At 32.0% G+C, this 19,719-nt stretch overlaps 1 protein-coding gene across 1 annotated transcript in view; it reads left to right on the top strand.

Moving 5' to 3' along the window:
- Positions 1-19,719, top strand: part of LOC107441633 (glutamate receptor ionotropic, NMDA 3A) — a 210,783-nt gene that overhangs the window by 174,318 nt on the left and 16,746 nt on the right. The window contains exons 4-7 of the mRNA XM_071183955.1: positions 714-1,035; positions 4,225-4,435; positions 10,797-10,974; positions 17,272-17,455. Of these exons, the coding sequence (XP_071040056.1) occupies positions 714-1,035; positions 4,225-4,435; positions 10,797-10,974; positions 17,272-17,455 (895 nt within the window). The remainder of the gene's footprint in view (positions 1-713; positions 1,036-4,224; positions 4,436-10,796; positions 10,975-17,271; positions 17,456-19,719) is intronic.

Below are 19,719 nucleotides of genomic sequence, written 5' to 3'. Positions count from 1 at the left end.
AAAGTTTCACAAGATGCATATATTCCTTATTTTTCGAACGTTATTTTAAAAAGAATATTAACGTACATGCTAAACATAGACTAAACATAGAAAAAATCCGAACAGCGAGCGTAGTGAGCTCGAGTTGGGAAACAATCCGAAAAAACTACGGAGCAATCCGTCGAACACAGAAGTGGATGGGCCCCATATACTTTGCTTTTGAATGCCTAAACATTTCATAGAATGAAAAAGCTCTAAAGGCAAAGTTTGAAATATACAAATTGTTATGATAAATGGAACAGAACATAAATTGTTCAACTTGTGTTTTCTGAAGCTACTTTTTTTTAATGGCAGTTACTGAACTTTCATTCCTCACCTCGGAAGATGCCGGAAGTGTTGCTCATTTAATGTTACCCAGTGGGCACCTGTGAACCTAAGTCACGAGAGCGAGTAATTTTACCCACGCCACAATGCCACAAATACCCGTTCATAGGGTAGGCCACATTCACACATCACACACAACAGAGGACAACACATAGAAAGAAACATCCATGCCCAGAGCGGGATTCAATCCCGTAGCCATTGGCTTCGCAATAAGGCACGCTAACCGCTCGGCCACCTGGCCGGCTTTCTAAAATTACTAAATTTGTTAAGTTTTATTGTAGAATAAAATATTGTATCTTGTATGGTAAATTTATTTTTAAATCTTAACATAGCTGAATGTGCTTTTCTAGGTCTTTACAAGATCAAATTCACTTGAACATATCGAGTCAGCCGTTACCCATATTCGACATCTACAATCTAGTACCATACACTGGATACCAAATCCACCATGTGACAGTGACTGAAGCTCCTCGGCGTTGGCGGCGTATCGGCAACGTGACCGGTGGCCGAGTATCTTTGAATGCTGTCCTCTGGCTCGGTAAGAAGAATGTTGGTCCACCAAAGCTCAGTTGGAAAAGATTCCGTGTAGTTACAGCTGTAGCACCCCCCTTTGTAATGCTAACAACAAGAATCTACAATGATTCCTGCCTAGTTGGACTGCCATGTTTACAAGTAAGGCCTGAAATATACTATTTTTAATATTATTCTGAATTGTCTGCAACGGATTAGTATCGAGCGCAATACGGCAATCAATACTGAGTAATTTCCTTTTTAAAGAGCCAATCTGGAAATTCTATTTGTAATTGAGAAGTTCGATATTGAACATTAATGGGTTCATGGTGTTATATTTACTCAATCACGGATTCTCTGCGACTTTTACTTAACTATTTCTCTCACGTCTACCACCAGTTATAAGGCAGAAACTCTAATAACCAATTTAGTCGACGTTGCAAGTGGTTTCATGGAGTAGCGTATACTTATTTTCATCGTGTCAGTTACTAAATATCTAGACATCAATTTTATGAATCATGTCGTTCGGAAATTATAAGGGGGTGTAATGGGCAGTTGTAAAAGAGTTTAGAATATAAATAATGAGTTACAATACGTATTTGGATCAATACAATACGGATACGTACCGATGTCATTGCCGTAAAAGTTCTCTAGCTCACCAGTAAAATGGAGTCTTCTTATATACACATCAACAGAGGTGGTGTGTACGATCATTGGATCTGTCAAAATACAAGGGTGAGAGGGGATGCAGCCAGGACTCAAAAAGATACAATGGTGAGTCATTTTCACTCAGGAAACAGAACTGTGTAACAGCTTACCGCTGGGACTGCTGAGTATTGCTGAAAGGACTAGAAAACTTATGAAAGTTGGTAGAAAACTGTACGAGGAGTACGATGGTTAAAAAAGTTTAACATTCGTTAATTCGAGAATTATTAATTGTTGCTTGTAGTAAAAAATGCCATACGGGCCACTCTACAGATCACAAAAATATATTTACGAGATTGAAATTTGACGTGTTGAAAGGGTCATTTTTGTTTGAGCTTAATGGGAGGGTTTTTTCGAAATTCTAATTTGTTCGAAAGTAATGGCAATTTTGGAAAGGTTTTTTCTCAATTTTTTTTTAATTTTTTGTTTTAAATTTTAAATAATGACTATTTATCTATTTTTGTAGATCTTCATATTTAAAGCTCAAGCTTGACTTCAAAATCAGCAAGCAATTAAAAAAATATAAAACGGAGTTTCCTAAATCGTACCACTTTTGATTTCTGAATATGCATCATACAGAGAACATCTAGCTGATAAATTATAAAAAACAATTTACTAGAAGATCCATACAGAAAAATCAAGTCGCTGTGTACTTGCATTAAGATTTTATATAAGTTAATCGATTTTCCAAGTTTTTAATGTAATTTTTGAACATTCTGTGTAAGGATATAAGCTACAGTAATCTATGGATTATTAAATATAGCATATAATTGTTAAGCAACTTATTCTGCTAAGTTTTACTTGATTCTTTGCTAGCTCGCTGCTCTTTGATGATTGGAACAACACTTTGTTTAAAACAAACGTTGCGTAGTTGCCAATCCTAAATCGTACTAGTATGATTTCGGAGCAACATATTAACTTCAACTACTGAACAGATTGAATTTCAAGTACTGTACTTCAACGAAGCTTTCTAAAATAGGCTCTGAACGATTTCACTAATTATCAAAATCTTCTGCTCGTGAGTGAGTCTTATAATAAGATTGAAGTTGAGGCCGTTTTAAGTGATTTAACTGTTCTCGTGCATTAATCCTTGACAGCAAAAAACCCCCATTCTATACGTGAAATCAATCTGAAAGAAACGAAATTATTTGAGTAAATTTAATAAGATTTAATATCCTTAAGATGTGATTTAAACTTTCTCATTCCAAGAAAGAAAATCTAAGAGATGAGCCATCTAGTTAGTCAAGTAGTGATTTAGTAATTACTGGATTGATTGACAGACCTGTCTCACTATGTTAAAGGCTTCAATCAAACCAATTTCTTTATTTCTAAAAATTAAAAACAGAAGAATATGTTATAAATGCCACAAAGAAGCAGTCTTAAAATAGCAGTACATATAAAAATCACACTTGAACTTTGTAGCACGTAAGATCATGTTTCTTTAACATTTTATAGCCTTATAATACTGTTCTATACATGTAACTGTCAAATTTATTATCTTGCTATTAAACAATTGTTTTGGGTTACACCTGGTCTTCTCATTCACTTAATCATAAATACTCAATATTTTTTAGAGTAATACGTTTTAAGGACCAGGCGGTATGAATTAGTCAACTAGTTTCCTATACCACTTGCAAACTTTTCTAAAACAATTAATTTTCAGTAAATACTGCAGAATATTATTACCAAAAAATTACAAAAATAACTGAATGACTGTATTTAGTTAGTGAAATATTTTAAATGTAATTATCAGTGATCTGTGACTAATAAAAGTTTAAACGAGAAAAGTGATATGATTTAGGCAACTCTCCTCTAATAAAAAAAATATAAAAGAAGGAGAGATTAGACGTTATCAGATAGATATAAATCTCAAGATTCATATTAAAAATTTTAAAATATAAAAGACTCGAGAGAGTTAAAAATTATTTCCGATTTGAACCATTATAAATATAATATATGGTTATAATTATGTATTATTAACTAGTAGAATTACTTCTCATTTATTACAATCCATTATGCAGCCCATTCTGTATTCCTATGTTGAAATACTTTTTTTTCAAGTAGAGCTGATTTTTTTAACAAATACAGACCATGATTCCTATCGAGTGACGATTAACATGTTAAAAAAATGATATCACAGAAAATTATGATAATTATATGTTTTATAAACAAAACGGTCTTTTTATTTTAAAAAAAATATCCATATCATTATTGATATTATTATCAATATCAATATCATTATCAACATCATTATCAATATCATTATCAGTATCATTATCAATATCATTATCATTATCAATATCATTATCAATATCATTATCAATATCATTATCAATATCATTATCAATATCAAAAATATCAACATGAAGAAACAAACAATGATGAATGAAAAACAACCACGGGGTCGATGAGCAGGGGTGGAGACTCCTAGTCTTTTAAATAAAGGCATTCAATGATAAATAAAAATATACTTTAAGAAGTATATTTTTAGTCATCATTGAATGTATGTAAGTATACTTTTCAGTTACGAAGTTTAATTATGAATAAAACTTACGCCTATATTTTCAAATTAAAGCATTCAATGACACGTGATAATTACACGTTTACTTAAGACATTCAATGATGCTTTATAAAAAATAATTGCAGGTGAAGACGAAAGTGAAAGCAGAACTGTCCCGTATTTTCTCGGATTATCGTGCTGGTCGACTTCTGGAGTACATTGATTACAACATTACATGCTGTGCTGGAATTTCCATAGATCTTCTGATATCCCTCTCCGAAGACCTCGGCTTCACCTTCGATCTCTATCTCGTAGCAGACGGTTTCTTCGGCACACGAAGAGGAAATCGCTGGAACGGTAAATTATTTCTTCTTTTTTTCCATTTAGAGCTTTCGCCTTCCAATGAGGTGAACCGAGTTCGATTCCCAGCAATGGCTGGTTGATATGTATTCAGCATCCAGCTTGCACTGACCACAGTGCTGACGTGAAATATCCTCAGTGGTAGACGGATCATGGGTTAGAGTCCCCTTGCCGACAGAGGTTTCCAACTTGCATGAGGCCGGGGGCCGCAATTAAAAACACCAGTCAAATGGCGGGCCGCAACTTTATCAAAATTTTATATAGGACTCTTTTTTTGTTTGAAGGAACATTAATTATTACTGTCAGATTTTTAACAAGTTGTACAAAACCAAAGTATTGAATTACAAATTAAAATTAGAAGTAGATTTTTACCTGAAAATGTTAAATTTCACAGAAATGAAAAAATTAGGATTTTTTTTAGCGAAGAAACGTACTTTTAGCCCATGTAGTTTTTTACGAAAATTGTTCACAAAAAAATTTCAAGTAATATATTTTAGTTCGCTGATCACAAGCCTTCGCGGGCCGCCAGTTGGTAACCACTGGGTTTACCGTTCTCGTGAGTTCTTCATGGTCTTCCACTCAATGTAACACAAATGCAGGCTAGTTCCATCAAAAAGTCCTCCACAAAGGCAAATTTCTCCCATTATTTGATCTAGGGGTTCCCTTGTCTTCTGGATTGGAGTTCAAAATTACAAGGCTACGTAGTTGAACGTTAGTAGTCTTAAACCCGAAAATTGGGTCGGCTCTGTTCAACGACGGTTATAAAAATAGCGATGTCTCATGTAGCCAGTTAAGCTCTTCAGGTTGGATCTTGACTTTTAAAAAGTTAAGCCATAGCTCTACTAGCCTACACTTTCTATCTTGTAATATAGTATCGATACTTCATAATCTTCGCAGGTTAGATGATCGCCTTTGAAAAGTCGGCTTGGACTTATCTATAGTAGGTTATACTATGTATATCTTGTAACAGTATTGATACTTCAGTGAGTCACCTAACCTTCTCGGGTCAGATTATCATCTTTGAAGTGATGACTTCGCATCCCTCTACTAGCTTTTGTATTGACATTGAAAAATTCAGCTCTTTACAAATGTCGCAGGTATTTTGTAATGCCCCAAGCTGGAAAAGTCTTCAATATTTTCTAGTTTATCTTATACATTTTAGGCTTATTAAAGTTAGCCTATATGCATTAGGACTATTAAGAAAATGAGCGAAGAATTACCTCATCAGACTGATACCTGAATAAGGCTATTTATAATAAGCCCTCACAAATTCTTATTGGAAGCTGTCTGAAATAAATCAGGCTAACAGAGAAATATACTAACTTAATTTTATTAAAGCTTAATATAGGTTGCAGGGGTGGCAAACCTTTATACACCAACGTACCATTTTTTCTAAAAAAAAAATTTTAATGAGGTCATAGACGTGCCGTCAAATAATTTTGACTTCGTGATGCGTGATTGTACGTGATACGTATCACGATTATACGCGTAATTAAACTTAAAGTAACATCAGTGTGACTTCTGTTGTTGCAGATTGGATGACAAATAACTTATGTTAGGTAGTAAGATGTTAGTTTAAGCAGGACTATTAAAAAAAAAACTTTTTGCTAGTTGTTTATTGTGGCTTGTTTTTTATGGTTATTAATTGTTTTTTTAGAATTAATTGTTAATTTTTTTATTAATAATTGTTTATTATTTTGTTTGTTTTTTGTGAATTTTAATTTAATTGTTACATATTTTTCATAGTGTAATAACATTTGTGTGATAATAATTCATAGTGTAATAGCAATTGTGATCAGTGGCGTGCCGAAAATATTGTGTAGCGTGCCATAAATGGCACGCGTGCCATTGGTTCGCCAACCCTGGCCTAAAGTATGCTGGTGCGCAGTGCAATAAGTCTAAACAATGTCGGGCTGATTAGAAAGAACTATAGACTTTTACAATTAGCTTGGCACATTTGAAAATGTTAGCAAAGAGCCAAGTTGTTCCATGAGTCAATGGCTTATACATAGTGCCTGTACTTCATAAAGCCGCCTAAACTTCTCAAATTAAATTATTTCTTATGAGGAGTAGACGAAACCATGCCTCTATTAGCCCAGTTTGATCACAATAATCGTGATTTTTCATAAAACTGTCTTTATGTTGGACAGGGCTTAACTTATAACTATCTTGACTATTACGTATCGTGCTGTAACAATATCTAAAAATGGGTGGATTTAAAGCAAGGCTGTTTCCTCATCGTAAATAACGCCCCCATTGTAAACAACCATAAGAGTGCGAATTACCATTCGAAAAATTAAAAAGTATGTTTATGTGTGGCGCTAATTATTTATATAAATCTCAATCCGGTTCGCATTTTTTATGAAAACCTCAAACTTCTTCAAAAATTCATAAAATTTCTTTTAAAAAAATATTAATATTCAAAATGTTATCAAATATAAATATTTTGTCATAAACACCTGAAGTTTTTAGCCCATAATCGTATATATATAATTCTCTTACGTGGCTCCCAAATTTTGGCTGCATTTCTTTTCCGCTGGTGGCAACAGTTTTCATTTTTAAAGAAGTACTTTGTACAACTAAATAAGATTCTTTTCACAACACTTAAATATTTACTTTATTTTCTTCATTCATAGAGAAAACAGTCGGCAAAGAATTCTGTTAGGTTAAAAAACATTTCGCTAAAAAAATAACGAATTCTAAAAGAAATAAAAATAAACAACTTAAAAAATAAAAATGCTGTTGCCAGCCATAGAATTTTTTGAAAGTTAACTTAGCAACATAAATCAAAATGACATAGAAGCGCAACTAGATCAAAATTATGATACCTGAGCGCTTGACGTAACAAATCCTTCAATTCTAAAAGTGTTGTATCGCCAAATGCCCAAATTAACAATTGTGTTCTTAAAGAAATTCTATAAAAAGTTTTAAATAAACAACCTACTTCTACAACTGCTTCTTGAAGAACTTGGCTCATTGATTAAAAATATTGTTTTAATTTTACAGTACTAACTTTACTTCTACTTTCATTATTGCTATGACCCTCTTTCATTACATTTTACAACTTCATGCTAAATTTGAGGACTTTAAGTTGTTTTGTGGTTGAATACTGACATTTAGAAATGTGTACATAAAAAAAATAATATTTAGAGGTTAAGAGTTGCCTCAGAAAAATTTGAATTGTTGACATTGAACTTAACAATGGAAACAATCGTTTTTGTGAAAAATTGAATTGTATTGTTGACATCAAAACTAAAAATATTGTGTTTCAACTTAACAATACTACCTTAATTTATACTTTAGAATTGCCTCGGAGAAATTTGAATTGTTAGCAATGACTTAAACAAAAAGTTTTATTTTAACTGACAAATACTATATTATAATTTTAACTTTTTCTATGACTATACTCATTTTCTTACTCTTTTCTTTGTTTTTTATACATTTTATATTTTTGTGATAAAATAAAAAACTTATAGTTGTTCTGCTTCTGAACACTGATGAAAACACAAAATGATGGGCTTCATCAACAATCAAAAATATATACATTTATTTTACAAATTCCATATTATTAGGGTGGCGCCCTTCAGAGAATTAAAAATACAAAATTATCTTCATCGAAGCCGATGCTTTACATCCGGCGTTCAGTGGCAGACTACTATTTCATATTGTTTTACAACACATGGCTTTAGCCCTCTGGTAAGAAAGACTTTAAAACAAAACTTACAACAGTTACTTTTCTCAGCAACTGAAATTTAGAATAGTGTGATTAAACAAAATATGTGAACTGTTTGCAATTTCAAATTAATATTGAAATGTACAGGTTTAGAATTTTCTACAGTGAAAAGTTTTCGGAACTTCAGTATTCAAAACAGTATATGAAAGCTAGACGTTAAGAACGTATCCAATGAGCGAGCAAAGCGAGCATTGGATTGCGATACAATCCGAAATGAACTGCGAAAGCAGTTCCGGGGGATGGCAAGCGCCAGCGAGCAGGGGGCGAAGCCTCCTAGTTTCTGAAAAATATACGAAAGATAAGAATGACGTATTGTACTTAAAAATACAATATCGATATTCACATATGCTTGCAGACGAAGTTGCTCAAAATGTTCGACGCTCCTACACGCGTTGCAGAATGAAGTCAAACTATCGCTGGAATAGTAAGATTAAAAAAAATTTCATTTAAACACAAATGCATATCATAATACAGCTCTTAAATATTAAAATATTTCATGTTTATTCAAACACTTTTTTTCTGAAATTTGAAAAGCTTTTCATGAAACATTTTAATCATGGCAATCATTTATAAAAACTATTCTTTCAAACATAATACAATCATATTCATTTACAACCTTTTTTAAAGAGAGGTTTCAGAATTACCTCCCTAAGAGGTATTTAAGAGTAATTAAAAGCGTAAAAAAAAGAGTTTCAATGTTGCTTTAAGCACCAGATTTTTTTAAAATTCCTTTTAAAAGCTCTTAAAAAACTACTTTGTATTTAATTCTTCAAATGTTCTGCACAAAAAAAGAAGAAAAAGCATCTTGAATTCTTTTTATTTTTAATAAAACCTTGATTTCTTTTGTTTACAAGTAATACTTTAATTATATTTAAGAGCATGCATTGTTACTTTCTTTTTAATAGTCTAAGATTTAGTACTATAAAGTATGAAATAAAAACAAGAAACTCCATTTTTACTTAAGAATCTTTTTTTTCCTCTTTGATTTTTTTTAATCTTACTTATAGACCAGTTGTATGTATGTGTGTTAATACTTAAAAAAAATTTACTCTTCTAAAAAAACCATCATTTATGGAACTATAACACCGTACAAATTTTCTGCTACTTTTAATATGTTGCTTTTTACTTAATTAATTGCATGGAGTCTCAAAATAATAGATGTGAACTTTACATCAAAACTAACATATTTTGTTGTAATACTAAAACATGCGTCGCCTATTATTTTTTGGTACAATTTTGGAAGTAACATGTTGTTTTCATAGCAGAAGATTCAATATAGCTGATTTTATAACAGTTACAAAATAGCAGTTACAAATAATTCTAGCTATCTCTATTTTCTTTTATTATTATATTATTAGTTATCCGTTTCTTAAAATACGTTTTAGGAGAAAATTTTCCCCGTTATGTATTAAATAAGAATAACTTTAAACTTCTAACTTAAAAAATGTAAAGACTTTATAAGCTATTAAAATAATATTTTCCAAGTAATAGTTGTTTTATTTAATATTCCTTCAGGAGAGGTAGCCTACTTTTCAAGATTTCGAATATCCCAGCGATCTTAGCTTTTTTTTCTTCCTTTTCGCGTCAGTCTTAGTTCATGGCATTTGCTTAACTAGATTACGTAATGCCGTTTATCTTAGTCGTAGCATAGCATTGAATACTATTACGAATTAGTAAATATGTGTATAATTTCGTGAATATCCTTTTGTTATGAGGCTAAATATCTCAAACGGATCCTAAAAAAATAGTTTACTTGGAAAAATTGCTAGAGAGTCGCGTAATTCTAATTTAATTTAAGGAAAAAATAAAGCCTAATGTCTTTCTTTGAAAAGACTCGGTTGAGTGACTTCTTTGTTGACTTGGCGATAATTTTGACGACTTGGCAATACTTTGCCATCATGTTGGCGACAATAAGGTAGTTCTGAAAAATTAGAGTTTCAAAGCGATAGGACTAATATTTAAGGAGTTACACGAGAATTGTCTAGAATCATAATGAAAGTTTCGGGGTTTCCTCGCCAAGCCCATATAGATAGAAATGTGCTGCTCAGAATAAAGTAGAAGAGAGTAGTAGCAACACCTCCTAGAAAGAACAGGCCTCAGCACGGGTTACCATAAATATCCCTTAGTAGTCCTAACGTAATGACATATTCTGTATTTTCAACCACTGCGCAGCTTAATTCCCCTAACGTAATGACTTCTTACTTAATTTTTGGCTACTGCGCAGTTAACTTCGTCACATCGGACTACTAAATTGATCCGTGCTGAGGCCTTACTACTTCTAGGAGGTGTTGGTAGTAGTCTGCTTGTGTCCATAGTTGTATTATAACCCGAGTTAGTTCATTGACCCGTCTGAGGTTGTAAAGTCTGTGTACTACACTGTTATTTCAGCTGTAATTGAGTGTTATAAATAGCTGTATTTTCTGGAAAATTCTGTTAATAAAGTTTTTGGAGTCTTAAGGACTGTTTCATTGATCTCCAATCAAATCGAGTCCTTGTGCTCCGCCCAATACATGGTTTCGAATGAGTTCGAGGCGTATCCTTATATTTGTCGTAACCAATCAGTATGATCCACGTCGAAATGTGATAATATACCTATAAGAATAATGTGGTTTTTGTTCTTTGCAGGCATGACATTGGACTTACAGACGGGTGCAGCGTACATGGCCTTCTCTGCGTTCAGCTTGACTAGTGAGCGAGCCCGGGTCATCGATTATTCCGTCCCCTTCTATCACTCTGGAGTGTCCTGTCTCACCTATTTCCAAGACAGAGATGTTCCACTTTCAGCCTTTCTTATACCCTTCAGGTGAATATTTCATCAGTCAGTTTAAATGAAGGGGAATGTAAAACTAAAGGAAAGAAACTTCCTGTATCATAACGAATTATATAAATGCCGACCCGGAAGTCCATACAATATTTAAAGAATTAGCTAAATAATAATTAAGATAAACTGAATTTGTTAGATTTGGTCAGTATTTAAAATATTCGCAGCGTGGTTATAAGGTCTTATGCGTTTACTTAAATTGTTTTCATACAGCGGTGGTCAAAATTATTAAATCAAATACAAGCATAACATTTACTGAAAATTTCATTGTTCAAGAAAAATCTCTCGGAAAAAGTAGAAAGTTGATATGTATGAAATTAATGTGGCTTTTAAAAGCTTACCAGTGCACCATTATCTTCCACGCGCAAATGGTATTAAGATTGAAAAATATAAGTCCATCATGAATTCTTATTGAAATTTAAAGACTTATAACTCTTGACTTTCCTGATAATGAAGTTAATTGAGGTTTAGGAACGCTGGCAGTACATGAAATCTTGGACATCATTCGTGGTAGCCAAGAATATGAATCAGTATACTTCAGATCATGTACCTGCGTTAGTCCCTAAAACCCTTCTTATCCAATAAAATATTGCATTTCTGACACCGCATTACAATCTGATTCGAGATTTTCAGAAAAGGAATAGAATTTCATTACAAAGGAGCACAGACGTACAGTTTCGAAACAACAATCGTGCTAGACGAAAAACCTTCTACTTTTTGGTGTATAGTGATAGGACACAGAAAATGGCTTTAATCTAATAGTGCTTCACTTACGTGTCTCTAGTATTAGAGATTCTGAGTGTACATTTTCAGAACCGAATGTGCTTATTAAGACTCTTTTTTTAAGAATTCTCTGGAACGTCTTTCCCATTTGAATCATTTCTTTGGTTAAGAATCTTTCTACTTTCTTTCAGAATGTTTCTGTTCTTTATGCTAGAAATTATGTTTTTGAGTTTAAATTCTGACTTTTCTAAAAAAGAATTTTGATCGAAAAATCAAAATGTCTGACTACAAAACTACTGTCCAGATTTGATTCCCTTCTAAAGTACTTGGTTGATTCCTGCAGGGCAATAAAATAAGTAGACTAAAATTAACACTTTACAAGCTTTAATGATACAACGCTTGTTACGGCTGTTTCAGATTTTGCCGTGAGTACTTTGCGAAAGTTATTAACAAACCTACGGAGTTTTCTGTCTCAGTCCGGGATCTGAATTTCGTGGCCACTCTTTCCCTCCTGTCAGTTAAAAGTGTAAACAAATTTACTCTGTAAAAAAAACTGAGAATTCAGCTAATATGTCACCAAGATAAACAAGCCCTTTTATGAAAATATTCTATCGTAATTAGTAATGGACTAACTGGGACAGAGTATGTGTATCTCTCTTTTCTTATCTAAACCCTTAAGAGTACATATTTCTCCAGGTATCTTTTCATAAGTATAGTTTATTTATAATCGTCTTCATAGTGGAAACCGCAGGAAATCGAAATAGCTAAGTCCAGACTTAAGCAAATAATGAATCCTTAAATTGATTTTAAAAAATTGAACCAAATCAAACCAACCTGGAAATTTGTAACATAGTATTTAACACCCATTTTCTTCAACCCTTAATAATCATGCTCATCACTAACAAACAGAAATTAGTGACTGTTTTCGATTTCACCACCAAATGGTGAGTCCTGATGTGACTTATTCATCCTTATGCGTCATATTTCGATGACATTGTATACCTTTTTTAAATAATTTTTCCAAACAAAATCTATAAAATATAGCTCCTTAATGACCTCTTTTTCAAATCAAACCAACCTGGAAATTTGTAACATAATATTTAAGACCCATTTTCTTCAACTCTTAATAATCATGCTCATCACTAACAAACAGAAATTAGTGATTGTTTTCGATTTCACCCACCAAATGGTGAGTCCTGATTAGATTTATTCATCCTTATGCGTCATATTTCGATGACATTGTATACCTTTTTTAAATAATTTTTCCAAAAAAAATCTATAAAATATTGCTCCTTAATGACCTCTTTTTCAAATCAAACTAACCTGGAAATTTGTAACATAATATTTAAGACCCATTTTCTTCAACCCTTAATAATCATGCTCATCACTAACAAACAGAAATTAGTGACTGTTTTCGATTTCACCCACCAAATGGTGAGTCCTGATGAGATTTATTCATCCTTATGCGTCATATTTCGATGACATTGTATAACTTTTTTAAATAATTTTTCCAAAAAAAATCTATAAAATATAGCTCCTTAATGACCTCTTTTTCAAATCAAACCAACCTGGAAATTTGTAACATAATATTTAAGACCCATTTTCTTCAACCCTTAATAATCATGCTCATCACTAACAAACAGAAATTAGTGACTGTTTTCGATTTCACCCACCAAATGGTGAGTCTTGATGAGATTTATTCATCCTTATGCGTCATATTTCGATGACATCATTGTATACCTTTTTTAAATAATTTTTCCAAAAAAAATCTATTAAATATAGCTCTTTAATGACCTCTTTTTCGGTAGAGATTCTAAAAATTTCTTCTTTGAAGATGTATTGTTAAAACACATTGTTAATAATAACCAACAATCGTATGTAAGTCACGAACTTCCTTTTCCAGTGTCATTACATAGACCACTACCGCCATCTTTTTCAGAACTTTATAACTTAAAATCGATACTCATTAAACCTAAACTGATAATAATCTCTAATAATCGAGGCATAAAGATATGAGTTAGTATCTTAAATATCTAATTACGGGCATAACTAGTTTAACCTTAATTGTATCCCTCGTTTAGGAGCATTTACAGCTATAAAAAGAAATCATGTTCTTTTCTGTGGTAGTGTAAATTTTGAATACTAAAAAAGCTGATAAAGCATATAATATGCCAGCATTTTATCTGTTAGAAGCTATAAATAAATAATGATCTAGACATCATTAGAGCACTAATGATTTCCCAATATATCGAGAAAAACTGATTTCCAGTTCACAAAATTACTTCTTAACATAAAATGTTTTGTCGATATCTAAGTTGAAGAAAACTGGGTTAAGTAATTCGATCTCCTATGTTAGAAAATATTTAGTATTTCTTTATTGTTTTCTTTGGGTATACTTAGATATTAGAAAGATAGGCAATAAAAATATTCTTCGATTGTTTCCTAAATATTGGGTAATTTTTTTTAATACTTTTGTTAAACTTTTGAAAAGGCTTCAGTGATAAAAAGTAAACTATTCTGCTTACTAATATAATGAAATATATTTCTGGGATTATAATTCTTTATCTTTTTGAAGTAAGAATGTTCGTTCATCAGAAAATACCAAACTCTAATTTAGTCCATACTTTTTTGACATTTTAGATTTAAAGCATTCTGTGAGGCGAGGGCATAAGTCAATGCTTCACATGTCTATGTCTCTAAATATGGGTGTCTTAAAATTGTAGTGATAAACGTTTCGAGCAGTGATTCCCGAAGTGGTCTACATCGACCTTCCGGGGTTGACGACAACCTGGGGGTCCATGTCAGTGAAAAAAAATTGGGGGTCCATGAAATGAAAATGGGGGACAACGATAGTGGATCTCATATAAGCAGGTCGAGACTTTAATTTTGGCATTTCATGAATTGAATAATCAACATACACTGATAGTACCTATTTACTTTCACTATACTACCTTATAATATAAAGACATATATCTATCTACATTCAGCATAATTTATAAAAGTAGCTATGAGGTAAGAATTTTATTAAAATTTAAGTTATTAGGATTATTTTCTGATATATGAAACTGAATTATTAGAAACTAGCAGTTGCCTGCAGCTCCGTCCGCATACGTTTTTATTTTCTCTGAGTATAAGGTTTTATTTTGTAAACAAAAAAGTATTTTTCCGCTGTAAATTGGTTTCCGGTAAATTAATTGGATTGGTAAATTTTATTTGAATTTTATTAATAAATGCATAAAACTAACATGCGTTTTTTCTTAAGTTTTTCACACTAGACTTCACTACAGTTAGAAATTTAAATCTTTCACAGTGAGTAGCACTATACCAGCTGTCAAAAATACATTTGAAGTAGATGAATTTACAAAAAATCAATATCAGGTAAGCAGGGGGGTTTTTCAGTTTCGGAAAAACTGAAAAGCATGGCAAGGAGTGTACGAGACAAAAAAGTTCAGGAACCACTGGTTTAAAGGAAATGAGGTGGTGCATTATTAGAATTGAGGATTGCATAACAATTCTTCAGAAACGTTAATGAAAAGTGATAGCAGACTTGAAAAATTTAAGAAGATAATTAATTAATAACATTTATAGAACGTTATAGGGTGTACTAGATGGACGCAGTTCTTAACATTACGTAAGAATATGTAACATCAGACGTTACATTTGTCTGACACTGATGGAGCATTTATTACCAGACAGGGTCGCAGATTGGTATTTTTCTTGACTGCAGTACTGCAAATCAGTCTTGCCATGATATTTAATGCAGACTTATCAGACATTAAACAATAACTAAGAGTGTTCCTAAAAGATAAAACTTATGGCTCAATTAATCAGAGAAGATTAGCGTAGTGGAGGCACCTAGATGCAAGATGCACAAGCGTACCATTGCACACTAGTAGCTTTGCTAATTGGATTTAAGCTACTCTTAACTACCCTGAGACTGTTTTTTCTTTGTAAAAGGAACACTCAACAGTATAGAGAAATTTAAAACTTTCACATAACATCCCACACACCAGAGAAAATTTAGTTAAATTATTGACTATTCTGGGGAAATGTAATCAAAATACTCTTCTTTGCAAAGCAACTGGGAAAAGTTTCTCAAAGTTCCTCCATTTAGAACTATGGTTGTAAGAATCAACAGACTTATCTGAGAAGATATTTCACTTAAATACTGAAGAGGGTTCCCTTGTTAATATAGCTTTCCACTTTTTCTTATGTGCCTATGCATAGTTTTAAACGTTAGACATTAGGATAGACCGAAAATGTCGAAGTACTCGACTTGTTAAAGTCGAAATGCGAGTTTTCAAATACCATTAGTAAGAAATACGCAAAATATTTTAATCTGCCGCCTGAATATGGCAAAGAAAAGTTGAACAGGTATATATTTTATGTATCCTTTATAAAGTCGTGGGAAGTATATTTTCCATCAACTTCATTGATTTTTAAATGTCAATCAATGGGAATCTATTTTTTCACTTATGATTTGTGCGGTTGTTTGTTGATAACTTCAAAAAATACAAAAAAGAAATTACCAATAAAAAGCTTGGTTGACGTAAATGTGATTAAAGATATAGGTATGCTTGGAGTTAAGAAGAGAGGTCAACACTGGAGCGCTATTTTCACTTCGGTGTTATGCATTTGTTAATTTGATCATTTCTTATCCTATTTATTTGTAGTTATAAACGCAGAATTTATAAATTCTGTTATTTATGTGCATGGAAGCTTAAGACTATGGCTAATTCTTTTCGGCGGGTAAAATTTTGAAAATCCCACCCACCTTCCCACCAAACAAAATGGTCTTAAAAATCAAATTAATTTTCGATAATAAGTTAAATAAATTTCTTTTAATAAATTAATCTCAAACAACCAATATTAACACCAAAAGTAGAAAAAATGGTCATATAAAAAGGTTGATTTGCTTGCGAGGATTGAGAGGTTGATAGATTTGCTTGGAACAAGCTTAAAATTTATTATTTCTTAGTTAAAATATATGTACAAAATTTTAGAATTATACCTGGAATGAATTACGACTCAATGGCATTCTCCATCTCAATGGCACAAAATTTAAATTGGTTCATTGACATTCAGGTGGCATAGTGAAATCTTTCTGAATTGATATCTTTTGCCTCTTCAATGAATCAATCTTAAATTCAGTGCCATTGAGGGGGCAGATATTTTCTGCCTCTTCAATGAATCAATCTTAAATTCAGTGCCATTGAGGGGGCAGAAGATACCAAGTTATAATTCGAAAATTTTGTGCAGATGTTCTCGTCAAAAAAGGATAAGTTTTAAGCACATTTCGCATGCGAATCAACGAAGTTTATGATCTCTTTTATAAATGTTTGAATATAAAGGCTTCTTTTAACCAACCTTTGGCATATTGAAGAGACAGAATATATCAGTTCAGTGTTATAAGGTTTACCATATTCTTTAATGATGGTAGTTGACATAAGATTCTGTTAAACTTTTTCGACCCCACCCAATTGATTATGCTTTTTAACTATATTTCTGATCAGAATTAATGCCCATACATATAGTTAATGATTGTCATTTTTTCAGTCCGGAATTGTGGATTGCCATCTTTGGCTGCCTGCACGTAACATCGTTGTTCGCTGCAATCTATGAGTGGCGTTCTCCCTTCGGTCTCAATCCATGGGGAAGAATGCGAAGCAAAAACTTTTCATTATCATCTGCATTGTGGGTTATGTGGTCTCTACTTTTCTCTCACCTGGTCGCCTTTAAGGTAATGTCCAGTCTCATATTGCTCTAATTTGTGATCTTGGGGGGAAGCTCTACTAGTCTTACTCTTCAACTTTTATTAACTTCATTTAATTTGTTTCTGATCATTGCATAACCACTACTTTACCGATGAAAGGCTATATGTTACCGATATGTTAACATTTAATCAAAATAAAATTCGAATCATACACCTGATAGCAGTTTATAAATCCGAAACAACTGTTTAAGTTTAATTTTTGTTTCTGGAGTTAGTATTCCGAAAGTTATGAAACCTTACAACTAAACTTTTAGACTAAAAAGTCAAAGATCTCAAGTCTTTTACCCCTTAATCTGACCATTTTGAGATGCATTTGCTTCTATTGAAAGTTTAAAATTCTAAAATATAGTTTAAGTTCTATTTAAATTTCATATATATATATATATATATAATTTGAAATTAGAGCTTTTTTCCGAGTTTAACACACTCAAACTGTAACTATTTTATTTTTCTTATCGAAAAAGAATCATTCGAAATATATGCTTGAATTTTTATTCCGTTGGGGAGGTGAACTGACAGAAAACAATTCCAGATTCCTTTAAAATCAGAGACACTATTTTTACATCAGTTTCTAAGAACCACCTGTGTACACAATCGATATTAATTATGAAATTTTCCATACCTGATAATTGTTGACAAATAGGTTCACTCTAATTACGAAGTGCAAAGATACTTAAAAAAGTAAAGTTTAAAACTTACAGTCTAAAACTAGCGCACACTAAAAACTAGTCTAAAAACTAGAAACTCGATTTTTTTTTCCCCACAATGATCGATGAGAATTTAGATTGCGGAGAACGTTTACTCGAAAAACTGTTCTTTATAGTATATCTGAAGAGGAAAGAAGAAGAAGAAAAAAAGATGCTGTCTTCGAAAAATATTTCACGCCTTTTTAAAAATTCGATAAAATTCTTGCGTTTCCATCTAGTTTCTCTGAAGCATGAATATCATAAATCGCGAGGAACGGAAAGAGTTTATCATCTGTTGCCACATTTGGCTGCCAATTTCTCATTTGTTTATTTGAAATGCTTCCACGTATAAATTTTTTCCAGATTGAGGGAGACATTTTGATCTTCAGTCATTTCTTTTTTATTTGTGACACATCACTCAGATACATTATTTCTGTATTTTTGTCTGAGCCTAAAGAATATATTTTTAGTAAAATAATAAATAAGTACATTTCTTTAATATTTAGCCGCCTTCCTTACCACTCATTTCATCAATTTTGAAATGTCCTAGGAGGTATATTATTTCAGCTTTTAAAATTTCTACTGTAATCCATATGTTAGCAATTTCAGTTCCAATAAAGTACATTTGAACAAAGTTAGTAACACTTTGCCAATTATAGAGGAAAGGCGTTGTCATTTGTGTTATACTAACGCACATCAAAAGAGAACATGTCTTGACATGTCCTATTGTATGTTTCTTCATGTTTTCAAAAGGTTTTTAATTTCAGAGATCGATGATGTGATGATGCTATCACAACACTCTCCATTTACAACCTTTTGGTTATTGCCTTATTTTTTTAATTACTTTTCACTCCATGTCTAACGCATAGCTTTTAACTATAACCGCTAACTTTGCTGAGTTCTCAGACCTGCACGTTTCATTGCTGACGATCCTCTTAGGTCAATTTTCTTCTTGAGTGCTAACAATTTGTTTTCGTGGAATATAACATTTCTTTTAATTTGTTTTTGTGGGATATCTATTTCATTGAGAAACGAAGAAAGCTGGTTGTGTTCAGAATAAAATAAGAAAGAAAATAAGATTTTAGATAAAATAAGTTTGATATTTTTGTTGCTATCTCTAACTGAATTGCTAACAGAAATGAAGGTATTCCTGTCAGCAATTCAGATAGATATGACATACCCTCCAATATTTGAGATTACTGACATATAATTTTTCAAATGGTAGAAGCATTTTAAAACATATAAAATTTTTGCAAAATATTTATTAAGATTTAAGAGCATGACAACTACGGAAATTCCACAGTAGTTGGAGGATATATATTTATTTTCAATTTACCTGACAACAAGATCACTGAACGTAAGTTAAGGAAACTCTGTAGTTGATCATTCGACTCATAAACTATGAATTAAAAACTTGCTTATTTCTTTCTTTTCTTGATACATGCCGAATAAGTTAGCATAAATGAAAGAAAATACTTTTATGATTTTATTAAAATATAGATAAGAGATACAGGTTTACTTTGGAACTCTTGAAATTGTTACTAT

The sequence above is a fragment of the Parasteatoda tepidariorum genome, chromosome 1 (genome assembly GCF_043381705.1).
Source record: "Parasteatoda tepidariorum isolate YZ-2023 chromosome 1, CAS_Ptep_4.0, whole genome shotgun sequence".
Classification (NCBI taxonomy): domain Eukaryota; kingdom Metazoa; phylum Arthropoda; class Arachnida; order Araneae; family Theridiidae; genus Parasteatoda; species Parasteatoda tepidariorum.
The sequence above is the reverse complement of the archived record's forward strand: the minus strand, read 5'-3'. Positions and strand labels throughout refer to the sequence as shown.